This window comes from Marmota flaviventris, chromosome X (genome assembly GCF_047511675.1).
Source record: "Marmota flaviventris isolate mMarFla1 chromosome X, mMarFla1.hap1, whole genome shotgun sequence".
Classification (NCBI taxonomy): domain Eukaryota; kingdom Metazoa; phylum Chordata; class Mammalia; order Rodentia; family Sciuridae; genus Marmota; species Marmota flaviventris.
In genome coordinates, this window is record NC_092518.1 from 56,779,966 (window position 1) to 56,796,819 (window position 16,854).

At 36.2% G+C, this 16,854-nt stretch overlaps 1 protein-coding gene across 1 annotated transcript in view; it reads left to right on the forward strand.

Moving 5' to 3' along the window:
- The window catches only part of Tex11 (testis expressed 11), a 299,055-nt gene that overhangs the window by 18,916 nt on the left and 263,285 nt on the right, over positions 1 to 16,854 (forward strand). Inside the window, exons 2-4 of the mRNA XM_027935840.2 lie at positions 8,338 to 8,390; positions 9,903 to 10,024; positions 15,490 to 15,574. Coding sequence (XP_027791641.2) covers positions 8,338 to 8,390; positions 9,903 to 10,024; positions 15,490 to 15,574 — 260 coding nt within the window. The remainder of the gene's footprint in view (positions 1 to 8,337; positions 8,391 to 9,902; positions 10,025 to 15,489; positions 15,575 to 16,854) is intronic.

Here is a 16,854-nt window from a genome sequence, read left to right on the forward strand (position 1 = left end):
ACTACCTGGCTTTTTAAAAAATATTTTCAATCCTCAGTTGCTTGAATCCATATATGTGGAAGCCACACCTCTGTACTATATTAAAGTACACATTATTGTATAGATATAAGAAACCACAAGCATAGTTGAATCAACTTAGACTTCTTCAAAGCCCTCTTTGGTTAGAGTAGTTAAAATGTACTCAGCCCTGCCAATACACTTCAGTTTTGTCATAGTCGACCTACTGCATTTTAAATTTTTCTTTGTGTTGTTTCTGGCCTGATTAAGATAAGAATCTATTGGGCAAGTGTCTTGTTTTTTTTTTTTTTTTGCTTCAGTTCCTAGTACATTATTAGCATTCAATAAAAAGAATTTCATTTATCAATGAATTAACATTGTTCAAACAGATAGAAATGGCCTTTGGTAACCACAGTAACCAAAACAAACCAGATCTGAGCTGAATAGAAGATTCTCAGTCAAAAGCAGCAGGGCTTAGCTACAAAGGGTAATAAAAGGTAACCTGACATAATGAGAATAAAACAGTACTATATCTAGAGGACCTTTTGTGAAGTAGATACAAGTTGAGTTTGGCTACAGATCTTTCCTTTAGAGTAGTGATGAAGATGCCATATGCCAATATTCTTTGAAACATTTGTACAATGTGTGTTTGGTTTGAGAGGATTCAATTGTGCCTCTTTGTTTTTCTCATTTCTCCTTTTGTTCATTGTCATATAATTCTGTTCTTTAGTCTCTAAAGTTTAGTGCCCTAAATGTGACTTGAATGGGTTTCCCCAGCAGAATTAAGTTAAAAATTCTTTTTTGATTAACATGATATTATAACCTTTTGCTTCCCTGACCCCCCTGTCAGTTGCCCTCCACAACTTTATATAACTTCATCTCCTGATAAATCCAGTCTTTAGGATTGGGTTTGTTCCAGTCTCTGAGCCACTTATGTCAAAGAGCAAGAAAAGAGTACCAACATTGTGGAGTAGGGAAGGGGTTGATTTGGGTTGAGTTATATTGCCATCAGATTTGACATTTAACCTATTAGGGGGTATACTCTAGGTTCCTGTTTAACTTTGGAGCAATATCATTTATTTTGGTAAGAACACTTAGTATGATAACTGCTGTGGTGCTGGGAATTGAACTCAGGGCCTTGAGCATGTTAGACAAGTTCTCTACTACTGAGCTACAACCCCAGCCCTCTTAACAAAATTTCAAGTGAACAATGTAATATTGTCATTGGTTAAAAGTACAATGCTATAAATCGGGTCCCTAGAGCTTTTTTTTTTTTTCCAATTTTTTTTGTAGTTGTAGATGGACAGAATACCTTTATTTTATTTGTTTATTTTTATGTGGTGCTAAGGATTGAATCCAGTGCCTCACACATGCTAGGCAAGCACTCTGCCACTGAGCTACAGCCCCAGCTTCCTAGAGCTCATTTATTCACTTTGTTTGATTGAAATTTTATGCCTATTGGTTAGTAACTCCCCATTTCTTTCTCTTCCCCAGAAAACTACCATTCTACTCTTTGGTTCTATGAATTTGACTATTTCTGATATCTCATGGAAGTGGAATAATGCAGATTTGTCTTTCTGTGATGGACTTATTTTACTTAGCATAATGTCTTCAAGATTCATCCATATTGGCACATACTTCAGAATATCCATCCTTTTTTGTAAGGCTGAATAGAATCCCATGTGAAATACACCACATTTTCCTTTTTCCTTAGAGATAGGGTCTCTCTATGTTGCCCAGAGTGACCCTGAAATCCTGGGCTCCAGTGATCCTCCTGCCTCAGCCTTCTGAACAGCTTGAGAATACAGACATCCTCTACTGTGCCTGAATTTTATACCACATTTTCTTTTTCCATTTTTCTGTGGATGGTTGTTTCCATTATCTTGGCTATTGTGAGTAGAGCTGTAGTGAACATAGGAATGTTAATAAATATTTCTTCAAGGTCCTGATTTGAGTTCTTTTGGCTATATCCCCAGAAATGAGATTACTGGATCATATGGTAATTTAGTTTTTAATTTTTATTTATTTTTTGTTTTTTAATTAATTTCTTGTGGATGTACATGATGGTGAGATTCACTGTGATATGTTCATATATGTACATAGGAAAGTTAAAGATGGTGCTCACTATGTTGTCCAGGCTTGTCTTGAACTTATGGGGCATAAGTTATCCTTCCACCTCAGCCTCCCGAGTATCTGGGACTATAAGCATGCATTACCATACCCATCTATTTTTAATTTATGTGTGTGTAGGGGCGGGGGAGGTACTGGAAATTGAACCCAGTGGCAATTTACCACTGAGATATATCACCAGCCCTTTTTATTTTATTTTTGAGACAAGGTCTTACTAAGTTGCCCAGGTTGGCCTTGAACTTGTGATCCTCTTGCCTCCGCTTCTGGAGTTGATGGGATTATAGGTGTGCACCACAACACTTGGCTGTTTTTAATTTCTTGAGAACCCTCTATCCTGTGTTCCACAGCAGCTGTATCATTTTGTGTTCTCAATACTAGTGTGCAGGAGTTTATAATTTCTTCACATCCTTACCAACACGTACCTTTTATTTTTTAGACAATAGCCATTGTGACAGGTGTAAGGTGTATGCCATTGTGGTTTTGGTTTGTATTTCATGCTGATTACTCATGTCAAGTATTTTTTCAGGTACCTGTTAGTCATTTGTTTATCTTCTTTGGAGAAATATTTGAAATTTTTCTTTTGAGGTACTATGCATTGAATCCAGGAGTGTTCTACTTTTCAGCTATATCCTGAACCCTTTTTAAAAAATTTATTTTGAGACAAGGTCTTGCTAAATTGCCCAGGCTGACCTGGAACTTGTGATCCTCCTGCCTCAGCCTCCCTAGTCACTGGGATTACGCTATGTGCCACCCTAACTGGCAATATTTGATACTTTTAAATATTTTTTCTGGGGTTGGGACTGTGGCTTAGTGGCAGAGCACTTGTTTCACCAGTATGAGGCACTGGGTTTGATCTTCAGTACCACTGCTGGGAGCCATTAGCCAAGTAGGTATGACAATTTCCTTGCCAGCGTACCCCATGTTGCAGTGACATTGAATGTAGGTGACCTTGCTCAAGGACCAAGGCGGATTAGGGCGTTCCCGGTTTAGGTTCCAGGTTTAAGGTTTAAGATTATTCCGGCTGGGAATAGGGCGTATCCTGCTGCCTGAGTTCCCCTTGAGTTCTCACGGGATTCAGACAGTATATTTTGGAGATAGAAGCCCAGTGGAGTGGATTTGGGCAGAGAACGTGGATTTCCCCAGAACCTGATTGTAGACGGCTGGTGTGAGTTCGGGAATAAAGAGTTGCTGTTTGAATCTACAAGCTGTGTGGTGGCTCGTGATTGTGTGCCCAGCCAGACTGTGGCATACCACATAAAAATTAATAAGTAAAAAATAAAGGTATTGTATCCATCTACAACTTTAAAAATATTTTCTCTATCAGATTTCTCATCTTGTTTTATGCATCATTCTTTTGACTTCAGTGAACATCTTCATGACAGATATTTTAATTTCTGTCAGAAAATCATATAACTTTTATATTAAGGCCATTTTCTAGAGATTTATCTCTTTTTTAATGGTACTGAGGATTTAACCCAGTGATGCTCTACCACTGAGCCATACCCCCAGCCCTTTTAAATTTTTGAGAGAAGGTCTTGCTAAATTGCTGTGCCTGGCCTTGAACTTGTGATCCTTCTGCCTTAGTCTCTTTTCTAATTGATTTTATTTTTTTTAAATACACAACAGTGGAATGCATTACAATTCTTATTACACATATAGAACACAAATTTTCATATCTTTGTATATAAAGTATGTTCATGCCAATTCAAGTTTTTATACATGTACTTTGTTTTTTTTTTTTTTGCCTTACAATTCTTATTACACATATGTACCAGAATTTTTCATATCTCTGTTTGTACATAAAATATCTTGACACACAATTCGTGTCTTCATACATGTACTTTGGATAATGATGTCCATCACATTCCACCATCCTTGCTAATCCCCTGCCTCCTCCCTTTCCCTCCCTCCCCTCTTCCCTATCTAGAATTCATCTATTCCTCCCATGTTCTCCCTCTGTACCCCACTATGAGTCAGCCTCCTTATATCAGAGAAAATATTTGGCATTTGTTTTTTGGGGATTGGCTGACTTCACTTAGCATTATCTTCTCCATCATCTCTTGAGTCACTGGGATTACAGGCATGCAGCACTGCCTAGATTGGAGATGTTACAGGGTAGAGGCCTGCCATGAAACTGAGACAGCCATGGAGCCCCTGCTCTTACTCTGATTCTTGAAATTATGACAGAAAGATTTCAGACATGTTGCTCAGAGTAACATACATGGGTTTATTGAATGAATAGAAAAAGAGAAAAGGGGACACTCTCAAGGGAAAGAGTCCTCAGAGAAGAGAAAGTTGGTACACCCTTCCTGCCTTCCAGTTTCATTGCAAGTCCCAGGGAAGTTTCCAGAGTCCCACCCAGGACCACCTTTTGACTTTTGACTGGCAGCATTAGAATTGCAAAAACTGTCTCAAGGAGAGGTTGGTGCGGTGCTCATAGAGGTGGAGTTTTTAAAGAAATTGAGTCTCCCTATTTTTGTCTCAATACCCAGCCCCTTTAATTGGTTTATTATCCTTTGACTAACCCTCAACAAGTTTTCTTTGTGAGGGTCTTGATATTTTAGTTGCTAGAGTAATTGGGGGTTGTGATGATAGTTCCAATGATAGGGGAGGGCCCAGACCACCTGGTAGGGTGTTACAAGATTTGAAACAGTAGTTTTCCTTAAGGGACATAATTGTGTTTGGGGAGGTTTTAACATAACAAGCCCCCATCTTCCAGGTGTTAATCTGTCAGATAAAGCTCCCAGTTGCCCTTCATTGTCCTTCCCTGTTCACCCATTCATGGCTCACTAGCTTGTTCCTTTGGAACATCTTTGTATGGTTCTTTATTTTCCTTGACTCTCTGTGTTTGTGTCTGTGTATTAGGCAAAGAAAGAAACACAGTCTGCCTTGACTTGCTTTGTCTATGAGAAGACCCACCAACTAGTCCCACCAGAGATTCTAGTGGCCTCTACTAACATTTTCCTTCCCCAGAGAGAACAGGCAGATGTAGTTTTTGTCTGCTTGTTCTGTGCTAAGCCAGAGTAGACTGAGGTATGGTATCTACCAGTGTAAGCCTCTGTCTCCATTGTCTCTTGGGAGATTTGAGCATGCTGGACTCACTGGATCTTCTTACTGGAGAGACAGACGCTAATTCTTTGGTTAGCCTCAGGGTAGTTGGGCAATTGGATGCGTGGATCTCAACTTTTTCCTTCCCTAGGAAGCTGAGAGCTAGGATTTTTCATTTTTCTTCTGTTCTTTTTTTTTTTTTTTTAATTTTGTTGTTGTTTTTGCAATACTGGGGATTGAACCAAGGGACACTCTACAACTAAGCTATATCCCCAGTATTTTTTTTTTTTTAATTTTGAGACAGGGTCTTGCTAAGTTCCCTGGGCTGGCATTGAACTTTGAATCCTCCTTCCCTAGCCTACTGAGTAGCTGGGGTTACGGGCATGACACCAGACTGAGCTGGGATTTTTCATATGTGTAATTGTATCATTTCTGCTTGTTTGTCCTTCCCTAGTTGCCCTCAAATAAGGACACTGCGCAGAACTACAACACACTGCTGTGACTAGGTCTCTTAAAGCTGTGGTGCATGCAGTTCCATATGACTTCTGAATTATGACTCGCTGCTTGGATTCTCTTGTACAGTACCCAGTTTGTCATTTGAGATTGGCTGGAACATTGTATAGAAAAAAATGTCATCTTCCTGACCATAGATATAGACTATGGTTTACAGTGTGATTTTAGTCTGTGTCTAAATATGATTGCTTGAGTTTTCTATGCCCTTTAGTTATTGTTTTGGATATTTTAGCTGCTGTCATTCAAACCAGCCTCTTCAGTCAGAATATTTTTGCTCATGGTCAGAGCCATGGCTTAGCATTTTGAATGGTCCTGGTACATTTTCTCTCTACTCCTTTTTAGTTGCCTCAGATTATTGATTTATTATTTGTTCCATCCCCTTCTCAATATAACCAGTGTAGTGAAAAGTCTAGAATTTCAAATCAGAAAGTCTGAGTTCAAGTCCTAGCTTACTACTTTCTCTTTATATCACCTTTCAGAAGTTGTTTCATTTTGTGAAGTGTCAGTTTCCACTTTTTTTTGGTGATGGTGATGGAACTCATGGCCTTGTGCATGCTTCCACATCTTATAAAAATAAAAATGTCTCCCTTACAGAGTAGACTGAAGATTAAATAAGAATATATATGGAAAACTTTGAGACTGTAAAGAACTATGCAGATGTTTATTTTATTTTGTTATTTGTTCTTTTCTCACTAAAGAAGTTGCATATAATCATTGTGACTTGGAGTAGAATCTCAAATTGATCCTGGCAGGCCTTTGAGCTGCTTTGGTTTTTGAATGACTGGTTGAGCTGAAGGAGGTCACAGGGAGAGACACGGCAAGGCTATTGGTAGATTTTTCCGTGTTATAACAGAAGCTTCCTTCCTTAAGGACAGGGAAAATGTTTATTTTCTATTTCACTGTACTAGAATGCTATCTGCCTAATCAGAATTAATCGATACTGATGAACATGGCTGCCTCAATGGAGTGACTCCGTAGTTTTAACTAGGATAAATCTCATGCAAATTAAATAGACTGAATCATGCTATAAATCAGAACGTATTTCAATAGTCAGGGAGATACTTTAACATTGTGCCCCAAATGTATGATTTGGTATGATGTAAGCTTAATACAGCATGTTGTCTTCATATCTCAGGAGTAGACTGCATTTATAGAAGCTCTTTCTGAGCTTCTCTCAGAAGCAAATTGCTCTTTCATAGTGCAGCTCTTATTCAACTATGTGATCTCTATTATCTACCCAGCTTTTCTGACTCCATTTTATCTTAAAAGACTGCTGCACTGTTATTGCCTCAGCTAGTGTCAATCAAGTTGCTCTACTGAATGACATTGAAAATGTATTTTGAAAGGACCAGAATTATTTTGACAAAATTGAGTTGTATAAAACATTAACCACTTAAGAGAACATTCACAAATCAAAATTAATGTCTTTATAGTATTATATACTCTAACAAGGAATTATAATTGGTATTCTACAATAACATCTTAGGATTTTTTAAAAAAGGAACTCAAATTAAAAATTTATATTGGGTTGGGGCTGAGGATGTCACTCAATGGTAGAGCATTTGCATAGTATATGTGATATGGGACTGGGATTTAGTTCAGTGGCAGAGTGCTTGCCTAGTGTGCTCAAGGCCATAAGTTTGGTCCCCAACACCGATTTTTTTCCCAAAATCTCTGTTTTAAGACAACATTTGGATTTTTAAAAACTTCATTTTAAAAGCCACCCTGGGGCTGGGGTTGTAGCTCAGTGGTAGAGCACTTGTCTGGCACATGTAAGGCACTGGGTTGGATCCTCAGCACCAATAAAAATAAAATAAAAATAAAGTATTGTGTCTATCTATAACTAAAAAATAGAAATAAATAAAAATAAAAAATAAAAGCCACCCTGATCCTTTTATCAATATTTTCAGCAAGGTCTATAATACATGCCTCTCACCTCAATGTAAACTTACCTGATCCCGGAAGAGACAAGATTTTTTTTTTTTTCAGTGCTGGCAATCCGACTCATGGCCTTTAAAATGCTAACAAGTGCTCTAACACTCCAAGATATTTTATACTAGTCTTTCCACTAAGTAATTTATGGAGAAAAGGAAGATAGGAGTTTTTTCTTTTCCATACATATCTTATCACCTTGTGTGGTATATTTTCCCTAATATCTTTGTTCATTCAATAGGTACTAAAGCATCCATGCACTTCTTTTTTTTTTGAATTATCATTTTTTAGTTGTCAATGGATCTTTATTTTTATTTGTTGATAGTGGTGCTGAGAATCAAACCCAGTGCCTCACACATGCTAGGCAAGTGCTCTACCACTGAGCCACAACCCCAGCCCAAGCATCCATGCACTTCTTTTTTTTTTTAATATTCATTTTTTAGTTGTAATTGGACACAATACCTTTATTTTATTTATTTATTAATGAATACTACTTCTGAGCACTCTACTTCTGAGCCATAACCCCAGCCCCGCATCCATGCACTTCTAAAAAAATTTTTTTGAGTACATTTGAACATACTTTACTTTGTGAAGTCTTTAGATGAATCTATTTTCTTTTCTTTCTTTCTTTTTTTTATACTGGGGATTAAACCCAGGGTGTTTTACCACTGAGCTATATCCCCAGCCCTTTTAATTTTGAAACAGGGTCTCTTTAAGTTGCCAGGCTGACCTCAAATTTGCCTCAGTTTCCCAAGTTGCTGGAATCACAGGCTTATGCCACTATACCAGACTATTTTCTGACATTTAATCTATTTTCTGACATTTAATTGAAAAACAATTTTTTTGGTATTGGAGATTGAACCCAGGGGTGCTTTATCAATGAGCTATATCCCTAGCCTCTCCTTTTTTGGTGTATACTGGGGATAGAACTCAGGATCTCATACATGCTAGGCAGGCACTCTACCACTGAGCTACATCCCAGACCCTCCTCAATCCATTTTATTTTTATTTTAAGACAAGGTCTCACTAAGTTGCTTAGACCTTTCTAAATTGCTGAGGCTGGCCTTGAACTTGTGATTCTCCTGCCTCAGCCTCCCAAGTTGCTGGGATTACAGATGTTCACCACTATTCCCAGCAGGGGGAAAAATGTGATTGATTTATTCTTTAGTCTATCAGGTTAAAAATTCTGTTTTTTGCCAGATATGTTGGTGCATGCCTATAATCCCAGCTACTTGGGGATGCTGTGGACTCAAGGATCACAAGTTCAAGGCTGGCCTCAGCAATTCAGTGCAAAACTGTCTCAAAATAAAAAATAAAATGGACTCGGATGTAGCTCAGTGGTAGAACACCCCTGGATTCAATTCTCAGTACTGAAAATAAAATCTGTTGGATTTGGAGATACAACTCAGTGGGAGAGTACTAGTCTTATACGTATAAGGCCCTGGGTTCAATCCCCAGTCCTACACACACACACAAAATCTGTTTTAGCAACTTAAAAAAATCTTTTGGAAGGTGCTTTTATACTATTTTTTTATGAATGTTAATAGTATTTCTTTTTGTTTGATGCTTAGAAAAGTTGCGAGAAATTAGAGACACATAGTTTATATAAATTTCTGTTATATTTGTTTGGGAAAACCCCTCAATTTTGATAACATGTAGGGCATCAATTGTGATTCTACTTCATGCTTATTTTTTTAAGGAATTTCATGGCCTAGTAAGATTCAGCTGTATGGAGGATCTGGAGTTCAGACTGTTTAGAAAATGGTGACATCATTTGTACAGATTCAATAACTGGTTCATGTTGTCTCTAATTAGGCATGTCATTTTTTTCTCATGAAATAAGGTCAAGATTTCAAAGCCAGCATAAATTAATGTCTGCTTAATGCTTGAAAATATTAATAAGTATTTTCAGTTTTACAGGGCACATATCCAGGTCTCCCTTCAGAATTTCTGCTTTTTCTATTTTGAAGACATTGTTAACTTCTGTTTTGTGGTTTTGAGATTACTAATAATAAGATTACTTTTTTGAAGTCAATGCATTCTGCTTTTTGAGAGGGAATAATGATGATTAAGTTATAAATAAGTGACTCCCAGGGAATACAAATTTTATTTGTACCTTTAGCTAAAAGATACCCTATCTCCAATTTGTATTCTAAGGAAAATTTTAAGTTCCTTCATGCTATATTCATTTGGCCAAAGATCTAGGAGGAAATTTAGAAATGATTTGCTGCTTTTCGCCAGTGGTGATTTCATAGCACATTTATCATTCATTGTTGTTTCAGAAATTGTTGAAAACCTGACCATAACAGATAATTCACCTAGCATACCTGAGGTAATTGATAGACTCTTCAAGGACATAGAAAATATCAACAGGGAGTCTATGGCTGAAATAGAGGATGCTCAGGTTGGTATAAAAATAATTTTATGATAAATTTGTTTTGGTACTGGGAGTAAACTATGATAAGTTTTGTTAATTCATTATTTTAACTAAGGTACAAGTAAAAATATTTTTTTCTTGTTTAACCATTGCTAAACATAGAGAAATATATTTTTAGATTTTAAAGCCTAAAGCATAGGGAAAATAGTTTTAGGAACCAAAGGAAATATGTGCTTAAGTTTAATATTTATTATTTAAACTCTTGAGGTTTTAGTTTTGTCATCTGTTAAGGTTAATAATAATGCGTACCTCCTAATAACAATGTAATTATTAATAATATCTACCTAAATAATTAACAAAATATCATATATCAAGTCCTAGGCACATAATAGTCATGAAATAATAGTTCTTTTGCTTGCCATTTGCAACAAAGTAGGAAGCCACCCAGTAGTGAAGAAAAAATAAAAAAGGATTCCTCATTCTCATGAAAAAAGAAGGGAGACCAGTAGAGTAGAGAAGGGGGACAGAAGTGGGGTGAGGGGAGGGAAAGGGGTGGAAATGGATAATGAAATTGACCAAATTATGTGCATATGTCAGTATATAACAGTGAATCCCACTATTTTGTATAATCATAATACATCAATAAAAAGTAAAATACTAAGACATATATAATAGCTTTATTCAGATATATTTAACATACCATATAACTCAAGTGTAAAATTCATTGGGTTTTGGTATTTCATAGAGTTGTACACCAATTGCCACAGTTAGGTTTAGAATATTTCCATCACCCCAAAAGGAAACCTCACACCCTTTCCCTTCCTCTTCTCACCCCTACCCCCAGGCAGCCACTAAATCTACTTTTTTGATCTCTATGGATTTGCCTATTTTGGACATTTTATGTAAATGGAATCATATGAGATGTTGTCTTTTGTGACTGACTTCTTTCACTTAGAATGATGTTTTCAAAGTTCATCCATGCTGTAGCATGTATAAACATTGCTTACTTTTCTTATTTTTTTTTTGGTACTGGAGAATTGAACTCAAGGTCACTCAACCACTGAGCCACATCCCCAGCCCCATTTTGTATTTTATTTAGAGACAGGGTTTCACTGAGTTCCTTTTAGGGCCTCACTAAATTGCTGAGGCTGGCTTTGAACTTTTGATCCTCCTGCTTCAGCCTCCCAAGCCGCTGGGATTACAGGTGTGTACCACTGTGCCGGCTCAATATCGCATACTTTTTATGATTGAAAATATTACATTCTATGGATATATAACATTTTGTTTATTTGTTTGCTCATTCATGAACATTTTGATTGTTTCTACCTTTTGACTGCTGAATTACCGCTGAGTATTTGTCTGCAGGTTTTTATATATTTTTTTTTAAAGAGAGAGTGAGAGAGATAGAGGTAGAGAGAGAGAGAATTTTTTAATATTTATTTTTTAGTATTTGGCGGACACAACATCTTTGTTTGTATGTGGTGCTGAGGATCGAACCTGGGCCGCACGCATGCCAGGCGAGCGCGCTACCGCTTGAGCCACATCCCAGCCCCAGGTTTTTATATTTTTATTTCTCTTTGGTGTACACCTAAGTGTGAAATTGCTAAATCATGTGGTTAATCTCTTTAAACTTTTGAGAACCATCAGATTCCATTCCCGCTGGCAGTGTGTAAGGGATCCAGTTTTTCCATATCCTTGCCGAAATTTTTTATTATATGTCTTTTTTTTTGTACCAGGTATTGAATTCAGGTGCACTTGGTGACTGAGCCACATCTCCAGCTGTATTTTGTATTTTATTTAGAGACAGGGTCTCACTGAGTTGCTTAGTGCCTTGCCTTTGCTGAGGCTGACTTTGAACTCTCAATCCTCCTGTCTCAGCCTCCTGAGCCTCTGGGATTACAGGTGTGCCCAGCTTTGTATGTCTTTTTGACTATAGTCATCCTAGTGGGTGTGAAGTGCTATCTCACTGTGTTATTTTTTATGCTAACTTTTTTTTTCAGTGCTAGAAATTGAATCCAGGGCCTTGTGTATGACAGGCTAGTGATCTACCATTGATCCACTTCCCCAGCCCTGTTGATTTTTTAATCATGGAAAAATAGACATAACATAAAATTTACCATTTTAAATGTCTGTTAAGATCATTTTCCAATTTTTAAATTGGGCTATTTTTCTTTTTAGTCTGAGTAGCAGCATCTTTATGTATTCTAAAGTCACACATTATGACTCAGTGGTAAAGCGCTTGCCTTGCAGGTGTGAGGCACTGGGTTCAAGCCTCAGCGCCACATAAAAAATAAATTACTAAACAAAGATATTTTGTGTCCATCTACAACTAAAATGTATTTTTTTAAGATTACCATTTTAATCATTTTAAATGTAAAAATGTAAAGTTCGGTAGTGTTAAGTATTTTCCCATTGTTGTATAGTTGTACGACCATTCTCCCGAACTCTTTTCATCTTGCAAAACTAAAACTCATTGTCCTTAAACAACTCTCCCTCCCCACCTATCCCCTGGAAAGCAGCATTCTATTTTTTATCTTAATAAATTTGATTACTATTGGTACCTCATATAAGTGGAATCATATAATGTTTGTGGTTTTGTGACAGGGTTATTTCAATTAGCATAATATCCTCAAGATTCCTCTATGTTGCAGCATGTGTCAGAATTTCTTTCTTTTAATGTGAATAATATCCCATTGTATGTATATACCATGTTTTGTTTATCCATTCATCTGTCAAAGGACATTTAGGTTGCTTCCACCTTTTGCCTATTGTGAATAATGCTGCCATGAACATAGGTGTATAAATATCAAGTCCTTGTTATCAATTCTTAGGGATATATACCCAGAAATAGATCATTTGGTAATTATTCTTTTAATTTTGTTTTTTGGCACTAGGGATTGAACCCAGGGGAACTTTACCACTGAGCTACATCCCCAGTTCTTTTCATTTTTTTTTTTTTAATTTTGAGACAGGGTCTTATCAAATTGCTGAAGGACTTGCTAAATTGCTGAGGATGACCTTGAACTTGCATTCCTTCTGCCTCAGCCTCCTGAGTTGCTGGGAATACAGGTGTGTGCCACTGTGCCTAGCCTACTTAATTTTTTGAGGAACAACTAAATGGTGCATATTTAACATTCCCATCAACAGTGTACAAGCGTACCAATTTCTTCTCGTCTTCACCAGCAGTTGCTATTATTATTATTAGGCACTGGGGGTTGAACCCAGGGGCACTTTATCACTAAACTATATTACTAGCCCTTTCTATTTTTTTTATATTGAGACAGGGTGTCTTGCTAAGTTGCCTAGGCTGTCCTCAAAGTTGTGAACTTCCTGCCTCAGCTTCCTGAGTTGCTGGAGTTTTAGGCCTGTGCCACTGTGCCCAGGTATTTTCTGTTATTTGATAGTAGACATCTTAGTGGAGATGAGGTGGTATTTTAGTGAGATTGATTTGCATTTCCCCGATGGCTAAGATGTCTTTGAACATCTTTTCATGTGCTTATCTTTTTTGTAGAAATGTCTGTTAAGATCATTTTCCAATTTTTAAATTGGGCTATTTTTCTTTTTAGTCTGAGTAGCAGCATCTTTATGTATTCTAAAGACACATTGCAAATATTTTCTCCTGTTCTGTGGAGTCTTTTTACTTTCTTGATGGTATCATCCTCTGAAGCAAAAAGTTTTAGTTTTGATGAAGTATAATTTGTCTATTTTTTCTTTCATTGCTTGTGCTTTTGATGTCATGTCTAAGAAGATTTTTCCTAACTCAGAATCATGATAATATATCACTATGTTTTCTTTTCTTTTGCTACCAGGGATTGAACCTAGGGGCACTTAACCATTGAGCCACATTCCCAGTCCATTTCTGTTTTGTTTTGAGACAGGATCTCACTAAGTTGCTTAGGGCCTCACTAAATTTCTGAGGCTGGACTTGAACTTGCAATCCTTCTGGCTAACACTCCTGAGTAGCTGGGATTATAGGCATGTGCACCTCATTTATTGGATAGTGGATTCCTTAGTATGTAAATCTCTTTAAATTATAATCTCTTCTTTTGCTTAGTTGTTAGTGAAAAGATATTATAAGATTTTGTGCCAAGAGTCTGTTATTTATTTATTTAGTTTTTAGTTGTAGTTGGACACAATATCTTTATTTTATTCATTTTTATGTGGTGCTGAGGATCGAACCCAGGGCCTCGCATGTGCTAGGCGAGCGCTCTACCGCTAAACCACAATCCCAGCCCAAGAGTCTGTTTTTATTTCACACAAAGATCTACTTGGTTTTGGAAATGCCTTGAATTTGTTTTCTTTCTAGAAAGCCTATTTGTCACATAATTTATTTATGATACATATATTTGCTGTGTTTATCATTATATATTTATTTATTTATTTTTTTGTATTTGTAAATGGATAGAGTGCCTTTATTTTATTTATTTTTATGTGGTGCTAAGGATGGAATCCAGTGCCTCACACATGCTATGCGAGCACTCTGCCACTGAGCTATAGCCCCAGACCTCATTATACATTTATATAAACAACACAAAACCTGCAACGTAATTGCTTAATACATATTTGTTAGACAAATTATGCATTTTGTGACTATGAAATACTTATAGTCATAATTTGCCATATCCTTTCTTTTTTTTTTTTGAGAATTTTAATATTTATTTATTTAGTTATTGGTGGACACAACATCTTTGTTTTTTTTGTATGTGGTGCTGAGGATCGAACCCGGGCCGCACGCATGCCAGGCGAGCACGCTACCGCTTGAGCCACATCCCCAGCCCCTTGCCATATCCTTTCTAATAAAATATGGAAAAATACAGAATTATTTAAAGTCATAAAGTAACAACTTATAGAAAGTTTGAAAAATGGAGAAAAATCATCTGTAATCATACCACTTTAATATAACTACCATAATTTAATGTGTTTTATTTAATAACTTCTATATTTAAAATGTATATAGATATAATGACAGTGTATGTAATGTTTTTGGTATCACAAAAGGAAATCTTTTTCTTTCTCCAACATTTTATTATAAAAATTTTCAAAAAAGAGAGCTGAGGGCTGAGGATCTATCTCAGTTGTACAGCATTGTCTGATGCTCTGGGTTTGATCCCTAGTATCTCAAAAATAAAATAAAATAAAATAAAGCAAATGAATAAACAAACAAAATTAAAAGAAAGAATTTTACAGTGGACATCTATTTAACAAACACTTAGATTCTACAGTTGTAAACATTTTATTTCTTCTCCTTTTTGTGGTACTGGAAATTGAACTCAGGGCCTCATGCATACTAGACAGGAGTTCTGCCACTGAGCTATTACAGTTATAAACATTTTATTGTATTTGCTTTATCACCTGTCCATTTATCCATCAACCCATCTTAATTTTTTGGATGCATTTCAAAGTTAGTTGCTGACTTCAGTACAATTCCCTATCCCCTAATGCTTTGGTATATATATCATCAACTAAAATCCAATATTTTGTTGTTTGTCCAGATTGAAGAAATGGCAGTAAACCTGTGGAACTGGGCAGTTACCAGGAGAATAGGTTTGTTTATGAGTGAAGAGCAGACAGTTAAACGTACGTATGTATACATTTTGTGACTCATTTTGAGGAGTATTCTTACTAGACATTAGATAATGTTCCCACAGTTTGAATAATGTTTTGACCACTTCTAGGAGATTTGTTAAAAGACAATCAAACAAAATAATTCATAAGCATTGGTTTTTCAAGCAAATAGCTTTCCTCAGTTTTTATGATTTTTCAGAGGTTAGCTCTTTATGAGTTTGTGGGCATCACCACAAGATAGTTTAGAGGGCAAATGATTAAAGGATGGGAAAATGAAAACTGGAGAGAATGTGTAAGGACATAGATTATTTCCCATTGGAAAATAAATGATCAAAATCTTCAGGACATGAAGGACCATTGAATAGTTTCCCCTCTCCATTAATAAAAGATTGAAAAGTGTTGCAATGTGAGGGATTTAAATTTTTAACACTGAAAAGAATAGTTTCCTCGAGAGGTAGGTTGATAAACATTGGAATGAGTTACTGAGAGAAACTAAAGATTCTTTCTACTTCCACAGGTAAAAAACAAGAACAATAACTACAAAACCCAAATCCCAAACCAGACTCATTATCTTGGATGATTTGAATGTAGAAAGGGAAGCTGTTTGCTTGAAAAACCAATGCTTACTATCTGACAAAGTGCTAATGCTTTGGCTAAATGAGCAAGGTCTAGTGTACTGATAATTAATGTTTTTTTTTCAACAAGAATAGTGACAACAAATGGATTTATGAAAGTATATTGTCCCAATATACAGGATACATTCAGGCAGTGAATCAAAGGATGGATCTCTACTTCTTGACTTTGTAAAGACAAATGACTTGTTTGTATGCAACAAATAGAATTTATTACTGTGTATTTATCTTTGTAAATACAAACAAAACTGTATATAATTTCAATGTAGGTATACATTAATTGGTGGTTAATAGAATTAATAATATGCTTACTCATGATTTACTCCTCTATTAGGATGTTTAAAGAATAATTCTTTCTCCTTAATATATATGTAAATATCATTGTTCCCAACAAGCCTTGGATTCTGAGTTATAGAGAGGGAAGAGTTAGGATTTATCTGTGGGAGAAAGTTAGTATGTAGGTGAATTATGTGATATTAAAATACATTAATTTAAAAAAAAAATTTTTGGTACCAGAGATTGAATCCAGGGGCACTTAACCACTGAGCCACATCCCCAACCCTTTTTATTTTTTAATTTTGAGCCAAGGTCTCTCTAACTTGTTTAGAGCCTCACTAAGTTGCTGAGGCTGGGTTGAACTTGCAATACTTCTGCCTTAGC